General features: G+C 40.3%; 1 protein-coding gene across 1 annotated transcript in view; it reads right to left on the reverse strand.

Annotated features, from left to right (window-relative positions):
* The window catches only part of rptor (regulatory associated protein of MTOR, complex 1), a 499208-nt gene that overhangs the window by 338188 nt on the left and 134071 nt on the right, over positions 1-26949 (reverse strand). Inside the window, exons 4-5 of the mRNA XM_059948392.1 lie at positions 11842-12000; positions 2345-2491 (exon numbers count right to left, since the gene is read on the reverse strand). Coding sequence (XP_059804375.1) covers positions 2345-2491; positions 11842-12000 — 306 coding nt within the window. The remainder of the gene's footprint in view (positions 1-2344; positions 2492-11841; positions 12001-26949) is intronic.

A 26949-nucleotide genomic window follows, 5' to 3' on the forward strand; every position in this document is an offset into this window, starting at 1 on the left:
CTTGGCCAGAGCTGTTGAAGAGCATAGTATTATGCTTCAAACTGGCACTATGAGTTTGTTACGAAAGCTAACATCACACTCATCTGCATTCAAAAAGTAGAGAAAGATGAGATAAGAAATTTGTGACCAACTTAATTTAGTATGGAATACAAGATTCTGTCCAAGGTCATCCCAATCAAATCTGCTCTGGGGGTGGTGATTCATCCAGATCAGAGCTGCACTCCACCCAGTAGGAAATTGCCCAACAGCCTTGCACAATTCAGTGATGCAATCACCTATATAAAGGTCAGAGGAGTGGACACTTGCTGAATCTGCCTGGATCAGGAAAAGGCCCTTGACAGAATATCATCCACCCGCAAGATGAGCAAATGGGGCTCTGGAAGGAACAAGCAACTGGATAGTTGGAAGAAAGAAGTTTGTGAATTCTTTGCAATTACTTGCATTAATTGGTCGTAATTAATCTGATCTTCTGATCTGCTCTGATCTTCATCTAAGTCACAATAATAGACAAACACACAAACAATTATATCTCTTGTCAATATTGAGTACACCATTTAAACAATCATAGTCTATGTTCAAAAAAGTATGTGAACTGGGGCAATGGCTTCTCCAAAAACTATTTGGAGTCAGGTGTTCCAATTAATGAGACGAGATTGGAGGTGTAGGTTGTAGAGGCATCGTGTCCTATTAAAAAAAAGACACAGAAAGTCAGGTTACTGACAGGACCTGCCCTTCTCAAGAAAGATCTGTTTATGTACACCATGCCTCAATCAGAAGAACTTTTAGTGGGCCTCAGAAAAAGAATTTTAGAGATGCTCCTCGCCGTTGTGCAAATCTGATCAGCAGTGACAGGAAATGATTGATGGAGGTTAGTGCTGCTAAAGGAAGTTCTACCAGAGTTAAATACCAGGGTTCACAAACTTTTTCCAGCCTGGACTGTGAATAATTAAACAATGTGTTCAACATGAAAAGTACAACTGTTTGTGTGTTGTTAGTTTAGGCAGATTGTGTTTGTCTATTATTGTGACTTAGATGAAGATCAGGCCACATTTTAGGAGTAATTAATGCAAAAAATCAGGTAATTGCAAAGGGCTCACAAACTTTTTCTTGCAACTGTGGATGTGGCACATCCAAACTAATGGTGGGAAATAGATTCCTACTGACATCTGAAGTTACACAAAGCTTCCAGTTTCCTCCAAACTAAAAGTAGAAGATCTGAAAACATTCAGCAGATCAGGCAGCAGAAAGGCAGCAAGAGAAACAGAATTAATGTTTCAGGTGAAAAAACACACAATGTTTACAGAACTTCCTATTTTTCAGATTTTCAGCATCTGCCCTCTCTGTTTTATGTGTTGAGTGGGAGACTTTGCCACATCCTCCACGAAGGATTCAGGCGTAGAAGGGCTGATGATCCGATGCAATGAAGGCATTCGAATTGATGGACACCATTGCTTACTGCTTGTTGTGCAACTATGGCCAGTTCAATCTGACTTCAGGGACATGAGCAAGGATACATTCATTGGCAAGAGGTTCCTCTTCACCATCAGATCCAATTAACCAAATGTGCAAGGCACAGAACTGGATGGAGTATACAGGTGAGGTAACACAAGAACTATGATTTTGACAACAGTGCTCCCTCTTAATCATACACCTCAAGCTGTGTGCTCTTTGACCTGTCTTGGAAACCACTGGTTGTCAATGCGCTGTACTGTGGACAATCGAATGCTGCGGCCTGGCACACACTATTGTTCGGGGTTTTGCGTTTGGTACAGCTGCCACAAAGGCTCTATGGGGAAATGCCATATTTATAGCCCTATCAGCACCGCACACTCAGCATCTAGAACCTGGATTTTTATCCAGACTGTTTGCTTAAAGAACATATGCAAAATACAAATAAAGTTGTGCTGACAGTGTAATGAAACAGTATCACTTGTTGTGTCAATTAAATTATACAAATTTGCAAATTTAATGAGTAGAGTAAATACTGTTTACAAAGAAGTTGGCAGAATTCTTTGATTTCTTTTGCAATAGCCATAAAAGCCTGAATACATATTCACTGTGAGAGAGGAACACAATTGATAGTTCACCATCAGATTATGTCTTAGCCTCTTGATTGTTAAATCTCCATGACAACAAAACAGAAAATATTCTTCCAATTGTATAGGTTAGTTACTTTGCTTCTTGTTGATATGATAAAATAACAAAAATTAGGACTGAACATTAAAAATGAATGAATATTTTCAAAGATCCAGATTTTAGTACATTTTAAATTAAGCTATAATCTTCATAGTAACAATTTTTTCTTTAGTTATAGGAACATTAAGGATAAAGCATGTTTACGTACCTCAAGCTCTTGTTCTCTCTGTAATGCAAACTGCTTAAATGACTTCACAATGATCCCAGCATTTGAGCAGTCATACACAAATATCGAGGGACTGCCCATCCAAGTTTGAAGGTCATAAATGGAGAGCGGAATATACTGAGTATAGTTCTGTCACAAAAGAAAGAAAATATTAGTTACATGGAAAATCTGTCCTCATCTATTAAAGCTTTCAGCTTTAAAAATAAAAGTACATTCATACCGCAACTTCTCACAGTTTATCAACATACTTACTCAATATGCAAGCAGTCCCCAGGTTACGAACGAGTTCCATTCCGGGGTCTGCCTTTAAGTCGGATTTGTATGTAAGTCGAAACAGGTACATCAGGTATTATTTAGTGTCAGTTAGTCAAACATTTGTGTTAGTATATAATATATACTTTACCTTTCTATGCATATAAAACACTTACACATTTCAATAATTAAACCACTGCGTTGCTTAGTAATAATTGTAGCTTTCGGGGCAGGGCCTTTCACATGCTCCATTATTCTCACTTTATCCTTTACCTGTAACTTTTAAAGTCGTTCCGATCGTTGACAGACTGTAGCCTAAAGCTTTTCCGATGACTGATGGCATTTCACCTCTTTCCAATCACTATATTATTTCCACTCTATTTTCAATCACGATCATTTTCCATCAATGGAACAGAAAACTGTGGATTTTATGTTCTATCGCTGAGCAGCAGTGAACCATCTGATTAGCCTATCAGAGTTCTCTTTAGGAACTAGTTGACTTGATCAGCATTTCCGATCTGGCTATCGTTCACGATCGCACTTAATAAAAAAAATACAGCAGCAGCTGCAGGCGGCAGGTCCTCTGCTCCCCCGGGTCCTAAACTCCACCTGCACTGAGAATGGTTAAATGGGACAAGTGGGGGCAGTACTGACTGTAAAGGTGGGGGTTCAGGGTGAATCTTGCTAAGAAATATTTATGCCAAATACAAAGTTACACATTCAACACAGTGTTAACGGCAATGACTTAAAATGGCGGACAGCGTCATGTTCCAACTTAAAATGGTAGACAGCGTCATAATCCGACTTAAAATGGCAGACAGAGTTCTCCTCCCTCCGTTCGTAAGTACAAGTTGTTTGTAGGTCAGACATTCGTAACTCAGGGACCGTCTGTACAAAACTCCTCACATAGTCTTTTTATGAAGAGAAATCAACTTAAAAAATAGTCAATTACACAATTCTGGTTAAAACTTTTAAGACCAAGTGAACACAACTACTTTTAAAAGATTAGCATTAAAATAAATTATTTTATTTCTAAACATGGAGATGTCAATCAGAGTGGCTCTTAAATACTTAATTGTTCCATTCTCAGTTGCAGTTGACCATGGCGAGGGCAGTATTTCCATAATGGAGGAAGTGGGCACAATTCATGAGCCACAGCAGACCATATGGTGTCCTCCTTCAAAGCAGATATAATGTAAATGATTTGCACATTACCTCACATCCAGCAGTGGCTAATTGCCAAGTACTGTGCGATTGGAGTCTCATACCATAAAGGCCAGGCCAGGAAACAGGGCAACAAGTTCCTATTTCTAAACCTGCCTGCTTCACTTTCATTTCCATTAGATTTTATCATTTCCAGTGTTTGCTAAACTGGCATCATACCCTTAAACAAAAGTACTGTAATTTCCGACTTAATGATTTTGGATTAGGCCTTAATTGCATTAGGCCTCTGAATACATAACCACTTTCCTATTGTATGACCAATTTAGAAATCGAAACTATATTTCCCAGTAGTGAAAAATCAAGGTTTCAATTAAAAAAGCCTACATAAAAGGACTGAAGTATCACAAACAACAATTGAATTAATCTGGAGAATTCAAATGCTCAGACCACTAGGAACATTTTAGATGTTAGGCAGCACAGTAGTGTAGTGGTTAGGAAGATGCTTTACAATTCAGGCCACCCGAGTTCAATTCCCAATGCTGCCTGTAAGGAGTTTGTACATTCTCCCCATGACCGCATGGGTTTCCACTGGGTGCTCTGGTTTCCTCCCACAGTTCAAAAATGTACTGGTTAGTAGGCTAGTTGGTCATTGTAAATTGTCCCATGATTAGGCCAGGATTAAATCAGGAGATCGCTGAGCAATATGGCTTGAGGGGGCAGAAGGTCCTATTCCGTGCTGTATCTCAAAAAATACATAAATAAATAAATTAGAATGGATGTAGAACAGATGCTACTTGAAGGATGTGACCAATTCCACAAGCGCACAAACTGAGCATACAAAACTATATCTTCCCATCTCAGTTTTGCTTCATCTGCAAACTTGCTCAGTAAAAGTCAGGTTTTTTATTACATGCAAGTTAATAAAATAATTTGAGCAGACTGCAGTATGATGCAAAAGATTCCCCTTATCTGCAAGAAACCCAATTGCAAAAGTCTTTCAAAATGGGAAATGTGACATTTTCCCAGTTGAAAAATAAAGGATAGCAAAATCTTGGAAACTTGATGCAGTTTAATTACTATAGTTTGTTATGCACAACTGAAAGGTTATCACCCCAGAACACAGAACATTACAGCACCGTACAGGTCCTTCAGCCCATGATGTTGTGCCGATCCTTTAACCTACTCAAAGATCAATCTAACCCTTCCCTCTCACACAGCCTTCCATTTCAGAGGAAAGGGTTAGACCTGTCTGTTATATAATTTGTCATTTTCTAAAGGTGATCTGGTTCTTTGCAAGTGACCAAAAGCCACAAGTGACCAATCATAGCACATATGCATTTCAGTTAAACAGACCCTAACACAAGTTTACCAATCCAGAAGAAATACATAATTTTCAAGTAATATATATTCTTTCAAGGTTAAAAAAAAAGCTGTCAAGCTGTATCATCAAAGATAACATGATAAAGAAAAAAAAAGAACACTGCCAGAGAAAAAAAATTTCAAAACTTAGTGGATAAAGCATTGGTATTGAAGAGGCAGGTGGAATATAATAACTGTCAGGTGGGAATCACATTATACATGAAAGGGATTGACTAATTACAAAAGTCAGCATTGTCGTGACAAACTAAAGAGCCTGCTATTGTACGACTTCATGACTGTCTATGAAAAAGACATTCCTGGAAATACATAGAAAGAAAAAAAACTACATTGGCAAGTAAGTAATTAACAGAGATCAACCAAATATTTCATGTCCATCTTCATGAAATTGGGCACTGAAAGCTTCCCAGAAATAGTGGTGATCTATAGGTCAAGAACAAGAAGCTCAGAGAATTTTATATTAGTGGAAAAATAATGCTGAAATAACTGGGATTAAAAGATGATAAATGGTCAGGACCAGTTGAAGACGGTGGCTACAGAGATGATCGGTGACTAGTGTTCTATTAATAAAATTCTGAAGATTCTAAAATAGCTCTCGGGCTGGAAGATAGGAAATGTAACTCCACTATTTAAGAAAAGCAAGGGAGAGAATGGGAACTGCAGACCAGTTAACCTAATAGCTGCAGTAGGAATATGTTAGAATATTTTATTAAGGAAGTGACAAAATGCATCTGGAAAATAATAATAAGGCTGGGATGAGACAACATGTTAGTATAAAAGGAAAGTGATGTTTAACAAACCTTTCATTGTAATTGGCACAATAGATATGAGCAAACTAATTAATGCAACACATCTGAACTTCTGAAGGACTTCAAATAAGATAGCTTCTAAGAGATTATTAAACAAATTAACTCACATTTTTTTTCAAGGTCAATAGCATCATACATTGAGGATCAGTAAGTGAACCTAAAACTTTGTCAGGCCGGAGGAGGTCAGAACAGTGCTGCAAGTTTTAGTGGCTGCTGAAGCCCCACCTGTTTAGAACCTTTATCAATGGTTTGAAAGAAGAGATCAAAAACATTTTTGCTGCTATGATGAAGCTAGGTTGTAATGTGGGTTGCAAGGAGAATGTTGTGAGGCTCTAGGGCAGGGGCTCCCAATCTTTTGTATACCATGGACCCCTAGCATTAACGAGAGGTTTGTGGACCCAGATTGAGAATCCCTACTCAAGGGAATTTAAGTACTGAACCAGAAAGTCAAAATGTTTTAAATGCTGAGAATTTGAAATAAGTTGCCATTCATAGGGATCCAGGTATTCTTGTGTTTGCATCACTATCTTGTCTTCTCTCTAGCCACAGATGAGGTCCCAGAGAGCTGGCTAGTTTTGTTCCATTGTTCAATGGTGAATTGCCCACTTGGATTCAGAACTGGCTTGCCCATACAGGACAGAGGCGAGTGGCCAAAGGGAATTCTGCTAGCTGGAGGTCTGTGATTTATGGTGTTCCACAGGGATCTGTGCTGGGACCTCCGCAGTTTGTGATGTATATCAATGACCTGAATGAAAATGTAGATAGGTGGGTTTGTAAGTTTGCAGATGATAAGAAGATTGGTAGAGTTGTGGATAGAGTAGAAGACGGGCAAAGGATACAGCGGGATATAGATCAGTTTCAGGTATGGGCGGAGAAATGTCAGATGGGTTTTAACCCGATCAAATATGAAGTGCTGAACCTTGGTTGGTCAAATGTAAAGAGACAGTACACTGGTAAGGGCAAGACCCTTAACAGTGTTGATGAGCAGAGAGAACTTGGGACCCAACTTCACAGCTCTTTGTAAGTGGCTACACAGACTGATAGGGTGGTTAAGGCGGCATATTGCATGTTTGCCTTTATTAGTTGAGGCAGTGAGTTCAGAATTCAGGAAGTTACGTTGCAGCTTTATAAAATTCTCATTAGACTGCATCTGAAGCATTGCATATAATTCTTCACCTCATTATAGGAAGGATGTCAAGGATTTGGAGAGGGTGCAGAAGAGGTTTACCAGGATATTGTTTGGATTAGAAGACCTGTGCTATACCGAGAGGTTGGACAAACTTGGGTTGTTTTCTATGGAGCCGTGTAGGCTGTTGGGAGATCTGATAGAGGTTTATAAAATTGAGAGGTAATGATAGAATAGACAGCATGTTAATCCTAGGATTGAAATATCTAATACCACAGGGCCTGTATTTAAGGCGAGAGGAGGTAATTTCAAAGAATATGCTAGAGGCAAGTCGTTTTTTTAAAACATACAGAGTGGTGGGTGACTGGAATGCATTGCCTGGGGCAGTGGTAGAAGCAGAAACATAGAAAACCTACAGCACAATACAGGCCCTTTGGCCCACAAAGTTGTGCTGAACATGTCCCTACTTTAGAAATTACTAGGCTTACCTGTAGCCCTCTATTTTACTAAGCTCCATGTACCTATCTAAAAATCTCTTAAAAGACTCTAACGTATCTGCCTCCACCAGCATTGCTGGCAGCCCATTCCACACACTTACCACTGAGTTAAAAAAAAACTTACCCCTGACATCTCCTCTGTACCTACTCCCCAGCACCTTAAACCTGCGTTCTCTTGTGGCAACCATTTCAGCCCTGGGAAAAAGCCTCTGACTATCCACACGATCAATGCCTCTCATCATCTTATACACCTCTATCAGGTCACCTCTCATCCTCCGTCGCTCCAAGGAGAAAAGAAACATTGGAGACTTTTAAGAGGCGTTTAGCTAGAAACATTGATTTGAGGAAAATGGAAGAATATTGACATTATGTAGGCATAAGGGATTAGTTTAGCTGGCCATTTGATTACTGATTTCTTTGGTTTGGCACAACATTGTGGGCCAAAGGGCCTGTTCCTGTACTGACCATGTTCTGAGTGTGAAACACCAGTAACTGCGCGACGCACAAGTCACAGTTCCTTTGTGATTAACTATTGCTATTGATGGGTCATTTTGCAACAGTTGCAAGTTCAGCACAATGTTTTATTATAAAGACAAAATATACACAAAATTATCTTCTAATTTTAAAATCTACCTTATTTTTTAACATGTACTACAGAATAGATCTCTAATCTGGAGCCTCATCAACGTTTGCATTATGCTCATCATCCCAAATACAAATACTAACAATACAGGTGGCTACATTTAGAACATCTTATCATCCCTCTTTATAAGCAACACAGCTTTTACATTTCATAAATATACTTCAATCACTTCAGGATTTAGCCACTAAGCTTCTCTTCTACCATCTGAATAAATTGAACGGTAAACAGGACTAACTGGATGTCTCTGGGAAGAGTATACATCCAAAAACACACTGGGTAAAGAGAGCATAGAAACTTCCAGATATATTTTAGGCTGAACCCCAAAGCTGCAATCAGGTGCATTGGCTTAAGTCTTATTTAAAAGCTCACATGGTTAAAAACGATTCAAACCTGAACTTAGCCCATTTTATGTTGAACAAAACTATGATGCCCACTTTGCTGGTGAATGAATTGAACTGAATGACTTTAAACTAAATTCAGACAACCACACATTATAGCAGTTCAGGGAATGGAAATTCGCCCATATGATACGTAATTCACAGATCACAACCAAAATATCTGAGAAACAGAATAAACAATTCGCTGTCATGGAATGTGTGTGCCAATTTTATTTTTAGCTCACATTTTGTGATGCACATGCATATGACAAGGCTCTATGTTACTGAAAATCACAATATAAATTGTTTTCTGGGAATGTAACCCGCCCCCCCCCCCCCCCATACTGCAGTGTGGCCTGTACAGAGTTAAAATTTAAATTTCTAAAAACTTTTTTTTAAAAAGAGGATTTTAAACATTAAGACACTAATGGCGATTAGCTTTTGAGGCCCTTCTCCCTCACCGTGACATGGCACATAATGAACAAACTTCTACACCATGGGCTATCCCATAATAGTGGTTGGTTGATAGGCACCCTGTCTTCAAGCATTTGACAAACATAGGAAACCACAAACACCTTGTTGATCTTTGATGTCCTCTTTTATTCAGTCTTGCTCAAGACATTGAGATTAAACCAGAAGCAAACCCCAGCGAAAGCAATTATAGTCTGCTTATTGATCTCGTATTTAAACATGATAGTACATCAAGTAACCCAGTGATTCACTCAGTAGCAGTACAGCTCTATGACAAAACCTAAAAATTATTTGTCATTTTCAGAGCAAACCACATTGAATCTTTAAACATTTTTAATAACCAAGTTAGACCACACATGGAATATTATCCTCAGTTCTAGTCACCTCACTATAGAAGTTTTAGAGAGGGTGCAGAATCAGAATCAGGTTTAATATCACCAGCATATGTTGTGAAATTTGTTAACTTTGCAACAACAGTAGAATGCAATACATGATAAATATATGGAAAAATGAATTACAGTTACTAAATATGTTGTGCAAAAACAGAAATAAAAAGTAGTGTTCATGGGTTCAATGTGCATTCAGAAATCGGATGGCAGAGGGGAAAAAGCTGTACCTGAATCACTGAGTGTATGACTTCAGGCTTTTGTACTTCCACCCTGATGGTAATAATGAGAAGGCGGCATTCCTGGATGATGGGGGTCCTTGATGATTGACACAGCATTTTTGAGGCAGTGATCCTTGAAGATGTCTTGGATACTACAGAGGCTAGTACTCCTGATGTAGCTGACAAATTTAACAGCTCTCTGCAGCTTACTTCAATCCTGTGCAGTAGCAATCCCAGCCGCCTCCCCACCCCCCATTACCAGATGATGACAGAGTAAATCAGAATGCTCTCCATGGTACATCTACAGGTAGTCCCCGAGTTACGAACGTCCAACTTACAGACAACTCGTACTTACGAACCGAGGAAGGAGAACACCGCCTGCCATTTTAAGATAGATTGCGATGCCGTTTGCCATTTTAAGTTGGATCGCGGCGCTGTCCGCCACTTTAAGTTGTTGCCATTAACACTTTGTTGAGTGTTTAACTTTGTATTTGGCTTAAATTTTTCTTAGTATGGTTCACCCTGACCCCTCCTCCCCCATCCCGGTCGGCTGGTGGCGCAGTGAGATCAATGCCAGGCTGGAGAACGGAGATTTCCAAGTTCGATCCAGTGACAGACTGCTCCCATGCCGGGTTGATGTCGAGCTCGCAACTTGACCTCGTAAAAAAAGAACACTGCCATCTCCAGTTTAAATTCCCATGCGGAATATTGTGGATGATCAAATACCCAAACCCAGCACAGCCTCCACTTGTCCCATTTAGTCTGTCTCAATGCGGTAGTCCTTAGGACCCGGCGGAGGTCGGGACCCGCCGCCCGCAGTGTTTCTGTTCCGTTGACGGGAAGCGATCGCAATTGAAAATAAAGTGGAAGTAAGAAAGTATTTGGAAAGAGGTGAAACGCCATCGGTCATTAAAAAAGAATTAGGCTACAGTTGGTCAACGATCGGAACAATTTTAAAGGATAACGGATAAAGTGAGAATAATGGAGCATGTGAAAGGCCCTGTCCCGATGAAAGCTACTATTACTACTAAGCAACGCAGTGGTTTAATTATTGGAATACATATGTTTCTTAAGTGTTTTATATGCATAGAAAGGTAAAATATATACTATATACTAAGACAAACGTTTGACTATCTGACGCTACATAATACCGGATGTACTTGTTCCGACTTACGTACAAATCCAACTTAAAGACGGAATCAGGAACGGGACTCGTACGTAACCCGGGGACTGCCTGTTTGAGTGTTTTAAATGGCATACCAAATCTCCTCAAACTCCTAAAGAAATTTGACATCGCCTTGCCTGCTTTACAGCTGCATTGATATGTTGGGACCAGGTTAGGTCTTCAGAGATATTAACACCCAAGAACTTGCAGAGGAAATTTTCCAGGACTGAAGAGCAAATCTTATGAGGATAGTTTGAGCAAGCTAGGGTTTTTTCTGTTTAAAGCAAATGAAAATGAGAGGTGATATGATAGAGGTGTACAAGATGATATGAGGTCTGGATCAAATGAACAGCCAGAGACATCTTTGCAGGGTGGAAATGGCTAACATGACGGATGCATAATTTTAAGGTGATTGGAAGAAAGTATAGTAGGGGGATGTCAAAAGTAAATCTTCTTTAACTCAGACAGCGTTGGTTGCGTGGAACACACAGCTAAGATTGGTGGTGGGGGCAGATACAGTAGGGACATTTAAGAGACTCTTGAATAATAGAACATGGACATAGGGATGATAGAAAATTGGAGGGCTATGAGGGAGAGAAGGGATAGATTGATCTTGAAATATGTTACAGGTCAGCACAACATTGTGGGCCAAAGTGCCAGTACTGTGCTGTAATGTCCTATGTTCCCAGGTCTAATACCACAAAACAGAATTATGCAGAAGCTATGTCATTAATTATACTAAGTTAACCTGTAAATTTCTTGCTTTATTACACTTTAATTCTTTCAAGAGCCCTAAAATCATGTAAATAAATTAAACTTCAGCACAACAAATTCGAGTGTTTACAAAAGTTGTAGGATAGAAAAAGGATATTGTGAAATTAAATGAAATGATTAGCTAATGTGCAAAATATAGCCTTGCTGGTTTGGGATGTTAGGAGTTGGATTCCAGAAATACCAGATTTCAAAATGGATATGAAGGATATAATATTACCTTATTAAATACCCAGATTTCACCATTTCCAGTTGGTCTTGGCACTCCATGCCCATTATAATGGAAAAGCACTCTTTCTTCCTTTGCATTACGTCTCAGGGAGGTGCAGAGCTTTTTAACTTCATCCACTGTTGGATCCAAGCTCTGCTTGTATCTGGCCTGATGGAAGGAAAATAACATTTATTAATAAGCAGTGCAAATTTTAGCATGTGAAAATTGGGCAGATCAAAACCCATTTCTTGCTAACCATGTTGTGTGAAGTGGGTGAACTGAAACTTTATAAAATGTACAGATCAACAGCCATGAAAATCGACATGCTTCGCTGATATGGCCACTGGATTAACAAACACATTGTAGAGCAGGGGGTGGGCAAACTTTTTGACTTGTGGGCCACAAAGGGTTCTAAAATTTGACAGGGGGGCCGGACCAGGAGCAGATGGACGGAGTGTTTTGGTAATACACCTCATAAGAGAAAATAAAATATCATGGGATATGTAGAAAACATGTGCTTTAATTTCAATTGAAAATGAACAAATGCATTACAACAAAATATCTGTCTTTGAAGTCCCATGGTATTTAGCTATTTATTGAAATGACTTTTAAAACACTGAAAATTAAATGAATAAAATAGTAACAGTTATTATTTTAAAGCACTGAAAACTCTGTTATCTTTCAAGATATTATCATCATCACTCTCCTCCTGCCTGTCTTTATTTCAAAAACGGTAGGAGATGCAGGTCTACCTGTCCTGCTCCTTCTTATTCAATTGTCCCCTGTGCCAAAACTCAACAACAACCAGCACAAGGACAGAACAGTGACAGCGCGCCAGTATGCGGAGCGCGTTATTTGATCTGGAGCGCATTTTTTATTTTGAGAACGTACTCGCACCTGCGCACTACTCATGTCCATCACTTAACAGAAATGACATGTAACATGTAAGGCTTATTGAAAAAAATATTTTCAAATGCATTTTTTACATAACACAACGAAGAAACTTATTTTTAGTTTCAGTGGGAACAGTGTTGTTGGTCTCCCTTTTTAGCCAGCACATCAAAGTCTGGATTTAGTTTTGTTGTGGCAATTCTCAGGATGGATCTGAGGTGTTGGTCAGTTAACTTGGATCTGTGGCTGGCTTTGTTGATGTTCATGACGCTGAACGCCTGTTCACACAAATAGGTTGAGCCGAACAAAGAGTAAAGCGCAAATGTGGAGTAATACGCTGCACCTCAACAAAGGTCAATGTGTAGCAGTGTGCTACATGCAGCGCTAAAATTACGACATGGAGTCGGTAACTGCAGTTGAAGGAAAAAAAACTTTATTCGAAATCCCCAGCCTCACTTTTAAGCCTCCCTCAACCTGCCCCCCCCCCCCCCCCGTGGCGCAGAGGTTCCAAAGCTCTGTGCTCGCAAATCCCCGCAGTCTATCTCCCTTAGCCGGAACGCTGGCTAATTGTGAGCCAGTTCAGATGTGCCAGGAAATGGGTCGCCACAAGTGTATATAGAGTGCGTAATCTATTGGGAAAACGCCAGAATTGCGGGGAAAAAAACGTTAACAAGGTTTATTAATATAATTTCATCAAGTTCTGCGGGCCGGATTAAAAAGCTTAACGGGCCGCATATGGCCCCCGGGCCGTAGTTTGCCCATGCCTGTTGTAGAGTATTGAGCTTCAATAACATAGAGACCAGTCAATTGAATAAAGCAAGGTACAACACAATTGCAAGACCCTAGCCTGGAATGCAATACAGTTGTAAACACTTTCACAAGTAATTAATTGAAAGGAAGAGGATGGACAATAAGGTAGGAAAATACACTCAGCAGCAACTAAAAGTGAAGGAATGTTAAAAAGCAGAACATTATTTTCTGATTTGCACCAGCATTGCCACCGATACACACTCAGTGGCCACTTCATTACGTCACTTGTACACTTGCTCGTTCATGCAAATATCTAGTCATCCAATCATCTGGCAGCAACTAGTGCATAAAAGCACGTAGACATGATCAAGAGGTTCAGTTGTTGTTTCGACCAAACATCAGGATGGGGAGGAAATGTGATCTAAGTGACTTTGATCATGGAATGATTGTTGGTGCCAGACAGGGTGGTTTGAGTATTTCAGAAACTGATGACCTCTTGGGATTTTCAAGCACAACATTTCCTAGAGTTTACAGAAAATGGTGCAAGAAACAAAAAGAAAACATCCTGTGAGCAGCTGTTCTGTGGGCAAAAATGCCTTGTTAATGACATGGGTCAGGGGAGTGACCAGACTGGTTCAAGCTAACAGGAAAGCAACAGAACTCAAATAACCATGTGTTATTTGAGTTATGTAACAGTGATGTACAAAAGATCATCTCAAAATGCACAGCACGTTGAACCTTGAAGTGGATGTGCTATAGCAGCAGAAGACAATGAATATATATTCAGTGGCCACTTTATTAGGTACAGGAGGCAAAATAAATACTAACTGCACAAGTCATATCTTCACTTCCTTCCAGTCCTACTTCCCAGTGCCGACTGACCCATGATGAACAGTTAATGCTGCTGTATGCAGAACTTCTATATCACTGCTCATTGAAATGATATGCATAAAGGATACCAGGGTGAAAAGGCAGCAAATATCTTTAACATTGTCTAACAACTTTAAAAAGAGCTCATCTTCAATCCAGTCCTTTAGCATCAAAGTGTTCTCATATTTCTAATGCCCACAGGGACCTCAATCTTGCAATTATACTGCTAACATTAATGGACTTTCAATGCAAAGCTTTTGAAAGTAGGAAGCAAGTGCTATTTGGTCATAATTAGGCCAAGTTGCAGTACGTCATATTTTCTCATCAATTTTAGATTGCAAGTACCATTAAACTTCCATATTAAGAACCTCTGGTCACCCAACATCAAACCAGCTAGATGAGCATCAGCATGATACATTTGGCTTATTTTATTTATTTATTTATTCATAAGAGCTGGATGGAGATGTTGTAGGCAAAACTAGCTCATCCCCCTCTACCAAGGGTCTTATAAAACATTTCAAATGGGAGCTGAGTCAACACACACAGGGAATTCCTATTGAGATGTGGTGACCTTTCCTCAATTAGAATAGAAAGATAAAGATTAGCTTTACTTGTCACATGTACAAAACACAGTGAAACAGGTCGGCTCTGCATCACCAACATAGCTTGAGGGCTGTGCGTGGAAAGGGAGGGGGGAGGGGGGCAGCTCGCAATTGCTACCACATTTCTGGTGCCAACATAGCATGCCCACAGCTCACTGACCTTGGCCTTTTAGAATGTGGAAGGAAACCGGAGCAACCACAGATAACTCACGTGGTCACTGGGAGAACAGGATGGGAACTGAACCCCAATCTGTGATCACTGGTGCTGTAAAGTGATGGTATTAACTGCTCCACTACTATGCTGCCTTTTAGCAAGACTAATTATCCAAAGAGGCCAAATATCAGACAATGAGGTTTATGGTTCTATTTGCTCTGGCATTTATTCTGCTGATCCTCTGTATGATATCTGTGTAAAGTTTAAGACAACAGCATGCATTTAACTTAATAAATCCGGAAAGCACTTTTCAGTTAGTCACAATTTTAATTTCAAAGTGTAGGTTGAAGGATTATTATTACATTAACATTAGTGTAAAATTTAAACTCCTGGTTTACCACTAACAATTAGAAAAATACTTTAGCACTTTTCAAACTCTTGTACAAACTGACCTGAAATATAGGTAAAGGAGGCCATGACCTGAAAATTTGCAGGTATTCCAAAAAACATCATCAATAATACCGACTTTGTGCAACAGACTTTGAATATGACATACAAGAACAAAGAGTTACTTAAATGTTTGCATTGTGAACTTCAGGTGCATGCTACGTTCATCAGTGCAAAGCAACGGAATGCCATCGATAAACATTTATTGAGTTTATAAAACAGGAATGGGTTTAATCACATATAATGCACTCAAGGAAGTTTTAAACAAACTCTAACAATCCTAACTCTGATCATTCTGAAATCTCAATGCTTCAGCATCTGGCTCACTAGGTAATGTTGACTGTGATTCACCAGGGCTGCTGTTCCCACACACTCTTCTCAATTGCCTCAAGCCTGATTCTGCACTCACTTTGACTCCAGTTTTCATGATCCCTTCTGAATCAATGACACCTCATTTCCCAAGCTGTATTCAACCAGTCCAAGCTAAAGTTTCCTGTGCTCCCTTTAAAGTTCCTGAGATGACTGGGAAATATACTGTAATCAATAAATAGATACATTTTTAAAATAATAATCCCAATAGTCCAGAAAAAATGGCAGGTTCAGCTCCACTAAAGCCTGAGTGTGCCAGATTATCAGAGTTTAACTTCAATATTGTATTGAACTTAGATGTTACTTTCTAAAGAATGGCCTTATAGTCTATTAAACTCCTCAAAAGACAAGTCATATTCCCACATCTGGCCTTTCCAAGTCAGTTTACAATGTCTTGCCCCCTATAAATTCAGTGAAAGCATTCTAAACTTCACTCTCTCAATAGGACACTCACATTTCCTCCAATATTCCATGGTTGGTCTAACAATATTCTGCATTTTATTTAACCAGGCATTCTGGCCCACCCATCACTTCGTAGCACTCCCAAATTCAAGCTTGTCCTAAATTGCCCACTAATGCTGGTGCTCTTACAACTAATAATTAGAAAAATACTTTAGCATTTTTCAAACTTTCGTATAAACTGACCGAGAAAACTAGGCACCAACTACAAAGTAGCTGGAATCCCAAAAAGCCATAATCGATAATACTGGCTTACAGTGCAGTACTGCAGCATGAGTTCAACTTCACTTCAGTACAGTGCTTATAGCTTCTGCTTCATTTCCCTCAAATACAACCCATTTCTTCCACTTCCTCCTTCGGGGACACACAGAGTGACATCATTGCTCCTCTTCAACACTACATATCAGAATCAGATTAAATATCATCGGCATACATGATGAAATCTGTTGCTTTGTGGCAGCAGTACATTGCAATGTGGTACATAGTAATAAAAACAATTAATTACAATAAGTGTATATCATTAAAAACTAATGTCATGCAAAAAGGAGGGGGAAAAGGGTGGGGGGGAAATACCGAGGAAGCGGTCATGGGTTCATTGCCCATTCAGAAATCTGATGGCAGAGGGGAAGAAATTGTTCTTGAAATGGTGATAGTGTGTCTTCAGGCATCTGTAACTAGTTGCTGATGGTAGCAAGAGAAGAGGACATGCCCTGGGTTATTGGGGTCCTTAATGATGCATGCCACCTTTCTGAGACATCACCTTTTGAAGGTGTCTTGAATGCGGGGAAGGCTAGTGCCAACGACGGAGGCAACCGAGTTTTTAACTTTTCTGCAGCTTATTCAGTGCGGTGGCCCCTCCATACCAGGTGGTGACACAACCAGTTAGAATGCTCTCCACGGTACATTTGTAGAAATTTGTCAGTGTCTTTGGTGATATACCAACTTTTCTTAAACTCCTGATGAAACATACAAACCCCATTTCCAGAAAAGTTGGGATATTTTCCAAAATGCAATAAAAACAAAAATCTGTGATATGTTAATTCACGTGAACCTTTATTTAACTGACAAAAGTACAAAGAAAAGATTTTCATTAGGTTTACTGACCAACTTAATTGTATTTTGTAAATATACACAAATTTAGAATTTGATGGCTGCAACACACTCAACAAAAGTTGGAACCGAGTGAAAATAAGATTGAAAAGTACACAGAATATTCAAGTAAAACCGGTTTGGAAGACTCCACATTAAGCAGGCTAATTGGCAGCAGGTGAGGTACCATGACTGGGTATAAAAGTAGCGTCCATCAAAGGCTCAGTCTTTGCAAGCACTCCTATCAGATTCCTTCCTCCCCTGCCCTTTATCTTTCCTACCCACCAGGCTTCAACAATCACCTTCTAATTATCCTCTTTCCCACTTTCTTTCAGTCCTGATGAGGAGTCTCAGCCCAAAATGCTGCCTGATTATTCATTTCCATAGATGCTGCCTGAACTGCTGAGTTCTTCCAGCATTGTGTGTGTGTTGCTCTGGATTTCCAGCAGCTGCAGACTTGCCTGTGCCAGTCCATTTTTTCCTCAGATAATGTGTTCAAAATGCAGGCAGAGATAGAAAGACCACAAACGCTGCAGACCTACAATGAATTAAACACATTCAAGTTTCTGAAATGAGGTCAATCAAAGGTTTAATTTAAATCTTCAAATGCCAACAACAATCCCTGATTTTGAAAATGCATTTTAAATTCGGTCAAGCTTGCGGTCTCCAATGTTCTCATTACTACCATCAAGGAGGCAGTGCAAGAGCCTGGAGACATGCTCAATTTCAGGAACAGCTCCTCCCTCTCCGCCATTAGATTTCCGAAAGGATAATGAACCCATCTACACTATCTCACTCTTGTTCGCTCTTTTTGCGCTGTCACAAAACAACAACGGGCTGCTGTCACTAAAAAAAACTTTCATTGTATATGCTGGTAAAATCAAAGCTGATTTTGATTCTGATTCTTAGATCAGTTTACTATGCATACCATCCACAATGTAATCCTCTTTGCTGCTTTATGTCATCACAACCCACTAGCCCTCACCCTCCACTATTATGAATAAGCCTCCTGGATCATGTCCCAAATCTCCTTTCTGCAAATATTGTGTCTCTATTATCTTCCTTCTACTACTACAAATGAATTTATTATTTTAAGGTACTATAATAGGTCAAGCAGCATCTGATGGGGAAAAGGAATTGTCGACAAACCACACACAAAACGCTTGAGGAACTCAGCAGGTCAGGCAGCATTTATGGAGAGGAATAATGAGTAAACATTATGGGCCAAGACCCTTCATCAGGAAGGGGGAAAAGCCAGAATAAGAAGGTGGGGAGTAGGAGGGGAAGAGGAAGGAATACAAGCTGGCACGTTTTAGGTGAAGCAAAGTGAGGAGGAAGGTATGTGAGGGGTGGGGATGAAGTGAGAAGCTGGGAGGTGATGGCTGGAAAAGGTAAAGGCTGAAGGAGGAGGTATCTGACAGGAGAGAATAGACCACAGAAGAAAAGGAAGGAGGAGGGGTACCCAAGGAAGATGATAGGCAGGTAAGGAGAGGGGGTAAGAGGAGAGCCAGAATGGAAGAAGAGAGAAGAAAGAGACAGCAGAAGTTATCAGATGTTAGTGAAAGTGACGTTTTTAACCGGCAGGCTGGGAGGCTACCAAGATGCTTCTCCCATTAGATTTCCAGCATCTGCAGAATCTCATGTTTAGGAATTGTCAATATTTCAGATCGAGACTTCGCACAAGTCCTGATGCAAGATTTTAACCTGAAAGATCAACAATTCCTCTGCTCCCCCCCCCCACCCCCACAGATGCTGCTCAACCTGCTGAGTTCCTCCAGTAGATAGTTTGTTGCTCCAGATTGCAGCATCTGCTGTTTTTCATGTCTCCATTGTATCATTATACATGCTGGTTACTGACAAGATTTGGAAAAGGAATACTCTTTGAAAAATTATCATCCAAAAAGAACATATGGTGTTTGTAATTTAAGTATCATTACCTATGACAAATGTGCAGGAAGTGATGTTTCCCATGTGCCTGTCTCTCCTGTCTTACATGACCATAGCAGTTTAAAGAATTGGGGAGTGCTTTAGGATTAACCTCAGCTAGTAACCGCAGTGGGTGAGAAGTGGATCAAACATAACCCCTTAATTAATGGTATGGCAAGCTCAAGGTATTGACAAGCTGAGTCGTGCTGCTGTTGCTTTTGTCACATGAGACGGTCCCTGCTTGGCATTTTTGTGGCACAAAGTAGCTACCCACTTTTATCGCCCATTCGTGAAGGTGGCCCCACTCCAGCTAAGTCTAATTTTGTTTATGTTTTATTATATTTTAATACACTTTTAATATATTATTAATATATATCTTATAATGTTTTATTATACTTCTATTTAGATATATAGCATGGTAATAACAAGCCCAATTACACACATGACTAATTAATCTACTATGCTGTACATCTTTGGAATGTGGGAGGAAACCGGAGTATGCAGAAGAAACCTACGTGGTCACGGGGAGAGCGTACAGACAGTAGCAGGAATTGAACCCTGATCGCTGGCACTGTAATAGTGTTACACTACAGAGCCATGCCATTGTCTGCTCAGTCGTATGGACTGCTTCAGATGCTGAGCAGTTAAGATGTGTGTACTGGGAGTATCTTAGATGAACAGAAGTAAACATTTCCTATTTCACCTAATTTATAAATTACTCCTTTGATGCCCAACTATTTATTTAAGACACTATGACACATTGGTTTCACTAAAATAGTGTGAGTGAGATGCAAAAAGCAACCCAATTACAAATGAAGATAAACACTGGTGACAAGAGTACATTTTACACTGATCAATTCTCTGAAACTTATAATATAGGAAATGATGACAAAAACTGAATCTATTAATTTAACTTTGTAGCTACCAGAGCAAGTTATTTTAAATGGGCGGATAATTTCCATTTTAATCAAGTTCTACCTGAAATGATACACAGGTCACATGAGGTTCATGGTTAGTATAATGCTACCAAAGCACCAGTGACCCAGGTTCATTTCTGCTATTTTCTGCATGGAGTTTGTATGTCCTCCCCGTGTCCACATGAGTTTCCTCCAGTTTCTTCCCACATCAAAGACATATGAGATAGTAGGTTATTTAGTCGCATGGTGCAATTGACAGTGCGGTCTTGCTGGCCCAGAAGGGCCTGTTACTGTGCTGTACTTCTAAATCTAAATAGTGATTTAAGTTCATTTGGAGATGACTGCATGCTATTTTCTTCACCAGTCCTGAGTGCAGTCTTGCTGCTGCCTCATACACATACCAAAAGAGGAATACACACAGACACGAGTATATTACCATGGATTACCACTCTCAACCCGAACTGCTGAGGAGATATATTACTGATAGTTCCTGTTATACATGGTTACCTTTTGCCTAAAAACACATAAAATTGCTACTTACTCCCCCCATCTTTTTAGTTCTGGGCGACCTTCTCTTTTCTTCCAAGTTCATGTCTGAAGATTTCTCTCTTCCATACCAAGAATTTCCAACGTCCCTTTCACACCCAACAACACTGCATGAGCTGTCGTCTCTCATCCTTTTCCTGATTCAACAGCTCAGTCTTTCCAGTATCAACCGGATGATGATTATGTTTTACCTGATATATGCTTTGTAAATCAAGTGTATGTGAATAAAGCTTACAAAATCTAGAATCCCCACCTACGCTCTGCAACAAGGTTCACCCCTTTCTGAAGAACAACAGTATTAGGGATCACTGAGAAACAGCAATGGGAGCAGGAATTCAGTACAGTTCATTCTAAACGTGTATCCAGGATATCATTTTCAAAATGCAATGAAGTCATTAGCTTGATTCCCTTAGTCAACAACTCAATCACATCATCACTTCTCTTTTTCACTATATATTACATTATCAATATACATTCAGCAGCCACTTTATTAGGTACATCTGCTCATTAATGCAAATATCTAATCTGCTAATCATGTGTCAGCAACTCAAAGCATAAAAGCATGCAGACATGGTCAAGAGGTCCAGTTGCTGTTCACACCAAACATCAGAATGGGGAAGAAGCGGTGGAGGCTACCTCAGTAAATATATTTATGACAAGGCTTCACCTATGTAGATTTGCATTCTTCATACTCCTTATCCAGTCTCCCATCCAATGGATAAATCGAGAATATACTGTATGCACAGTGGCTGCTTTATTAGGTACCTCCTGCAGCTCATTCACTTCAAGGTTCAACGTGTTGTGCATTCAGAGATCCTCTTCTTCACACCACTGTTGTGATACATTTACACTGGTGAATACCTTTCAACTCCTGCTTTATTTTACTCTTCTACTGCACATCCCAAATGCTGGTTGGAGGGAAAAAATGACGACAACTTCCATTCTCTTTGGTCATTTTTAAATAAGGTCTTAAGTTGGGCAGAGCTTAGGATGATGGCACCTTGCAGCGACTCCTTTGCTTGCATCTTCGGAAACAGCTCTGTTTCTATATTTAATATCCCTTTTTTCTCCTTTTCAGGGTTCTTTCGAAGACCCTGATCTGGAGTTACACGCTGACTTCAGTTCTTTGCGGGAATGGGACCCGCTCTCAGGGCCTCACAACCGGCTGTTTTTCGATATGCGAAGGACGTGGCCAAGAAGACTAGTGCGTCTTCAGGGTGCCAGATTTTCGTGGATCTGGAGGCAGGTGGATTTCAGGTTGGTGCCGCCACAGAAAACTGGAGCGTTCTGGGACACAGAAGATCAAAAGCAGCGAGCTGGCTGCTGGCTGTGTGCCCAGACTAAAGTTCTTTGGGCACAGAGCTCAGAAAAGGCAACACAACAGACTTTTAACACTATACATCCGTGAGTTGTTCTCTCATGTCTTCCCTCTCACTGTGAAACGAGGACATCTCTTTTTCTCTTATTAGGGAGAGAGAGAGAGAGAGCCTGTGGAATGTCAAATTACTGGGTGAACAAGTAGTCTTTGGGGTACTGTAAGTCTGTGTCTTTATTGATGCTTGCTGCATGCTTGTGTACTGGGTGGAGGGTGCAGATGCTTTTTTTGCTGGCGGGGGAGATGGGGTTTGTCGCTTTGCTGCTGCTTGAGCATGGGAGGAGGGGGATGGGGGGCTTTGGAGATTCTAACATTTAACTGTCATTCATTCTGTGGGGCACGCCTCCATTTTCATGGATGTTTGTGAAGAAAAAGAATTTCAGGATGTATATTGTATACAATTCTCTGACATTAAAATGAACCTATTGAGTGTTGTGTGACCCAGAATGCCTACAGCAAGGGTTACTTATTTTAGTATTAAAATCAAGCAGTGAATTTGGTGAACACTGGGCATGTGCGTTTTTGCCTTAGATTTCTCCAGATGCATTGTGCCAAAATTACACAAATTCTTTCAAATACTATACAAACATACCATGAATAACATTTCATATTTAATTCAGAAAGCTGCTACTCCAAGAAAAATTAATTTTATCACATTTCAAACCCCGCCACACTTATAATCCCAGTGACGAGAGTGTTATAAGGATAGATCTGTTGTAGTTATGATGATGCCAGTATTAAAGACTTGGTGACAGATGTGCTAAGGAGGTAGTTCTAAGACATTTTAGGTAGAGCATAGATGAACACAATCATGGAACTCACAAGAAAGGGCAGGTGCTGATCTATTGGAGGGACTCAGTGGGTCGAGCAAACTTGTTGGTGGGGGGTGGGAGACGTGAGAGTTGATGCTTCGGACCAAAATCCTTCTTCAGGACTAAGAGTGGAGAGAGGACCTAACCAGCATAAAGGGAAATCAAGTAGTCAAAAATGGGCCAAGTAAGTGGTGGATTGAGGAGTTCCAACTGACTTTCTTTGTCTGCCTCTGTCAACCATCTACTTCCTTCTCCTTCTCTGTGTCGCTCAAACTGGTCTTCACCCTTCTTCCCTCCCGGGTCCACCAGTGACCTACTTGTGCCTTCTCCTCTTTCCACTTGGCTCTGACAGGGCCTGAAATGTTGACAATCCTCTTCCCCCCACAGACCCACCTAGCTCCTCCAGTATACTGTTCATTGCCCCAATGCTGTGGAACTGTCTCCTTCAAAGGATAATCCTTGGTGTAGCTCATGAGACAAATAAAATGTTATCTTCGATCAGCCGGATTTCCAAAGCTCTTAAAAACATGCATCTCTCAAGTTGCTACCTGTAATGCAGAGCATCTCAAGGAACCAATAAAAGCAAGAATTAAATAGTTGAAGGATTATTCTAAAACACTAAAGATTACGAATGCAGGTTAAGTTTCCCTTAACAGAAATGCTTTGGGCCGCAAGTGTTTCAGATTTTGGCATATGTAATGAGATAGCTTGGGATCAGCATAATTTCTGACTCTGAATTTATGTGCTACGGGTATGCAGTCTTATACTTCTTCACACATGTATAGTACTTAGCAGTAAAAATTACATTAATGTATTGAAAATATAATGTGTGGAGGGTAACAAAAGCCTGAATCACCAAACAACGTCAGGTTTTCAGTTTCCACCAACGATGCCATGTTTTCATTAAAAGATTTCAGTACACCATGTTTGTATTTTACTTTCTTTTAGGTTTATGCAAAGCATTAAAACAATTAGCTTTGTAGACTTCTCATAGGCAGAGTTACAATGGCACTAAAAGGCAACTCCTTTGCTTGCATCTTTGGAAACAGCTCTTTAATATCTCTATTTTTCCCTTTCAGGATTATTGTGAACGCCCTGACCCGGAGCTACATGCTGACTTAGGTTCTTTGCGGGAATGGGACTCGTTCTCGGGGTTTCAGGTCCGGCCATTGTACGGCACGCCAAGGGATCGGCCTGAGAGGTGGTCTAGTGTTTGGAAGCCTAAGATTTCGGGACTCTGGAGACGGGCGGATCAAGGGTCGGTGTCACAACAGGAGACTCGGCATCGTCAGGGAGGCCGGAAAATCTTTCACTGTGGGCCCGAAAAACCAATATCTTTGTGATCTTCTGGTACAGAGCTCATAAAAAGTGACGAAACTGACTTTCTAACATCATAAACTAGCGGGCTGTTGTTATGTCTCCCGCTTGCTGTGAAAATGGGGGGCACCTGACTCTCCCTTATTAGGATGAGAGAGAACCTCTGGATTGCTGAGTGCTGGATAAATTGTGATAGTCTTTGGGGTAACTGCAAGTCTGTGTCTCTGCTATCGCTTAGCTCACCTGTGCTCAGTAGCTGGTATGTGCTTTCTGTTTTTTTGCCGGGGGGAGGGGGTAAAGGGGGTATTGTTGCTTGCTGCTGCTTACGTGTGGGAAGGGGGTTGGTGGGGGGGGGTGGTCTTTGGGGTTCTCATGTTTAACTGGCATTCATTCTTTGGGGCACTTCTCTGCTTTCATGGATGTTTTGCGAAGAAAAAGCATTTCAGGATGTATACTGTATACGTTTCTCTGACATTAACTTGAACCTTTGAACCTTCCACTGATGTTAGATTTTAATTAGCGACAATCTTCACAAGCTCATCAATGAATTTCTCTGCTACTTAGTGATCAGCTGACCACCTAGGGAATTATATCAGTGTTCTGATTTTGGTTTGGTTGAAGGTGTTGGCAATCTGGCACTTTCTTTAAAGCAGCAAAAAACTCAGCTGAAGATACTCATTTGGCTGTGAAATTAATATTTAGAGGCATAAGTAACTACAGTACAGAAACAGGCCCTTTGGCCCATCTAGTCTGTGCCAAACCATTAATATGCCTAAACCAATCGACCTACACCTGAACCACAGTCATCCATGCCCCTCTCGTCCATGTACCTACCCAAATTTCTTTTTACTGTTGAAATTGACCCCACCATTTGCAATGGCAGCTCGTTCCACACCCTCACCAGCCTCTGAGTGAAGAAGTACCCCTTTAAACATTTCACCTTTCAACTTAACCCATGACCTCCAGTTGCAGTCTCACCCAATCTCAGTGAAAACAGCCTGCTTATATTTACCTAATCTATACCCCTCATAATTTTATATATCTCTAACAAATTTCTCCTCATTAACTCACATCAGGTCCCAGCAACATTCTTGTAAATTTTCTCTGCACTCTTTCAATCTTATTTACATCTTTCCAGTCAGTAGGTGACCAAAACTACACACAATATTCCAAATAAAGCCTCACCAACATATTACATGATCTCAAATTGTTTAGGTATGTAGAGAAAAAAAATAGCTTGAGAGTTTACAATGCAACTACTGATACACACCACTGAAGTGCAATAATGCTCTGAGTTGCATATATTTCAATGCATGAAGTATTGTAGAAAAGGCAGATGAGCCCAGGGCATGGATCAACACATGGAATTATGATATTGTGGTCAGTAGTGAGACTTAGTTGCAGATGTTTGACAGAGCGAGAGGGATTAAAGGGGAAGGGGTGGCATTACTAGTCAGGGAAAATGTCACAGCAGTTCTCCATCAGGACAGACGAGAGAACTGGTCTTATAAGGGTTTATGTGTGGAAGTAAGGATAAGAAAGGCATTACCACAGAAATGGAGCTATATAATAAACCAACCAGCAGTCCCAGGGTGATTCCAGACTGTTGCAAGGAACAAAGTTGTTATATTAGGTGATTTTAACTTTCCACATATTGACTGGGACTCCCATACTGTAAAAGGACTACATGGGATAGAGCAAACACGAGGAAATCTGCAGATGCTGGAAATTCAAACAACACACACAAAATGCTGGTAGAACACAGCAGGCCAGGCAGCATCTATAGGGAAAAGCGCTGTCGACGTTTCGGGCCAAGACCCTTCGTCAGGACTAACACATTACATGGGATAGAGCTTGTCAAACATGTTCAAGAAACAGAAAACCCAATGAGAGAGTTTATGATACTTGACTTACTCTTAGAAAATGAAACCGAGCAGGTGACAGACGTCTATGTAGGATAAGACCATGCACCTAGTGATCAAAGTAAATATGGAAAAGGTCTGATCCACGGGTTGAGATTCTAAATTAAAGGCAATTTTGATGTTAACAAAATGGTTCTGGCAGGTATGGATACGGACAAGCTGTTTTCCTAAAGGTATACTTGATAAGTGGGAGGCCTTCAAAAGTGAAATTTTGAGAGTAGAAGGTAAAGGTAACGGGTTTAGGGAACCTTGGTTTTCAAGAGATATTGAGGCGCTGGTAAGAAAATAAAGGTATAGGCAGGTAAGAACAAATGAGTATAAAAATGCAACAGAACACTTAGGAAAGAAATCACAGGGGCTGAAAGAAGTCATGAGGTTGTCTTAGCAGACAAGGCAAAGGAGAATCCCAAGGGCTTCTACAGATTTGTTAAGAGCTAAAGGATTACAAGGGACAAAATTCATCCTTTGCAAGAACAGAATGGTAATCTATGAGTGGAACAAAAATAACTCGGGGAGATCTGAAATGGGTATTTTTTTTCCACTGTATTTTCTCGGGAGATGGACGAAGAGTTTCTAGAAGTTAGGCAAAGCAGCACAGAGGCCGTGGACCCTATATCAATTACAGAAAAAGTGTTTGCTGTCCTGAGGCAAATTAGGGTCAATAAAACCCC

This window comes from Hypanus sabinus, chromosome 23 (genome assembly GCF_030144855.1).
Source record: "Hypanus sabinus isolate sHypSab1 chromosome 23, sHypSab1.hap1, whole genome shotgun sequence".
Classification (NCBI taxonomy): domain Eukaryota; kingdom Metazoa; phylum Chordata; class Chondrichthyes; order Myliobatiformes; family Dasyatidae; genus Hypanus; species Hypanus sabinus.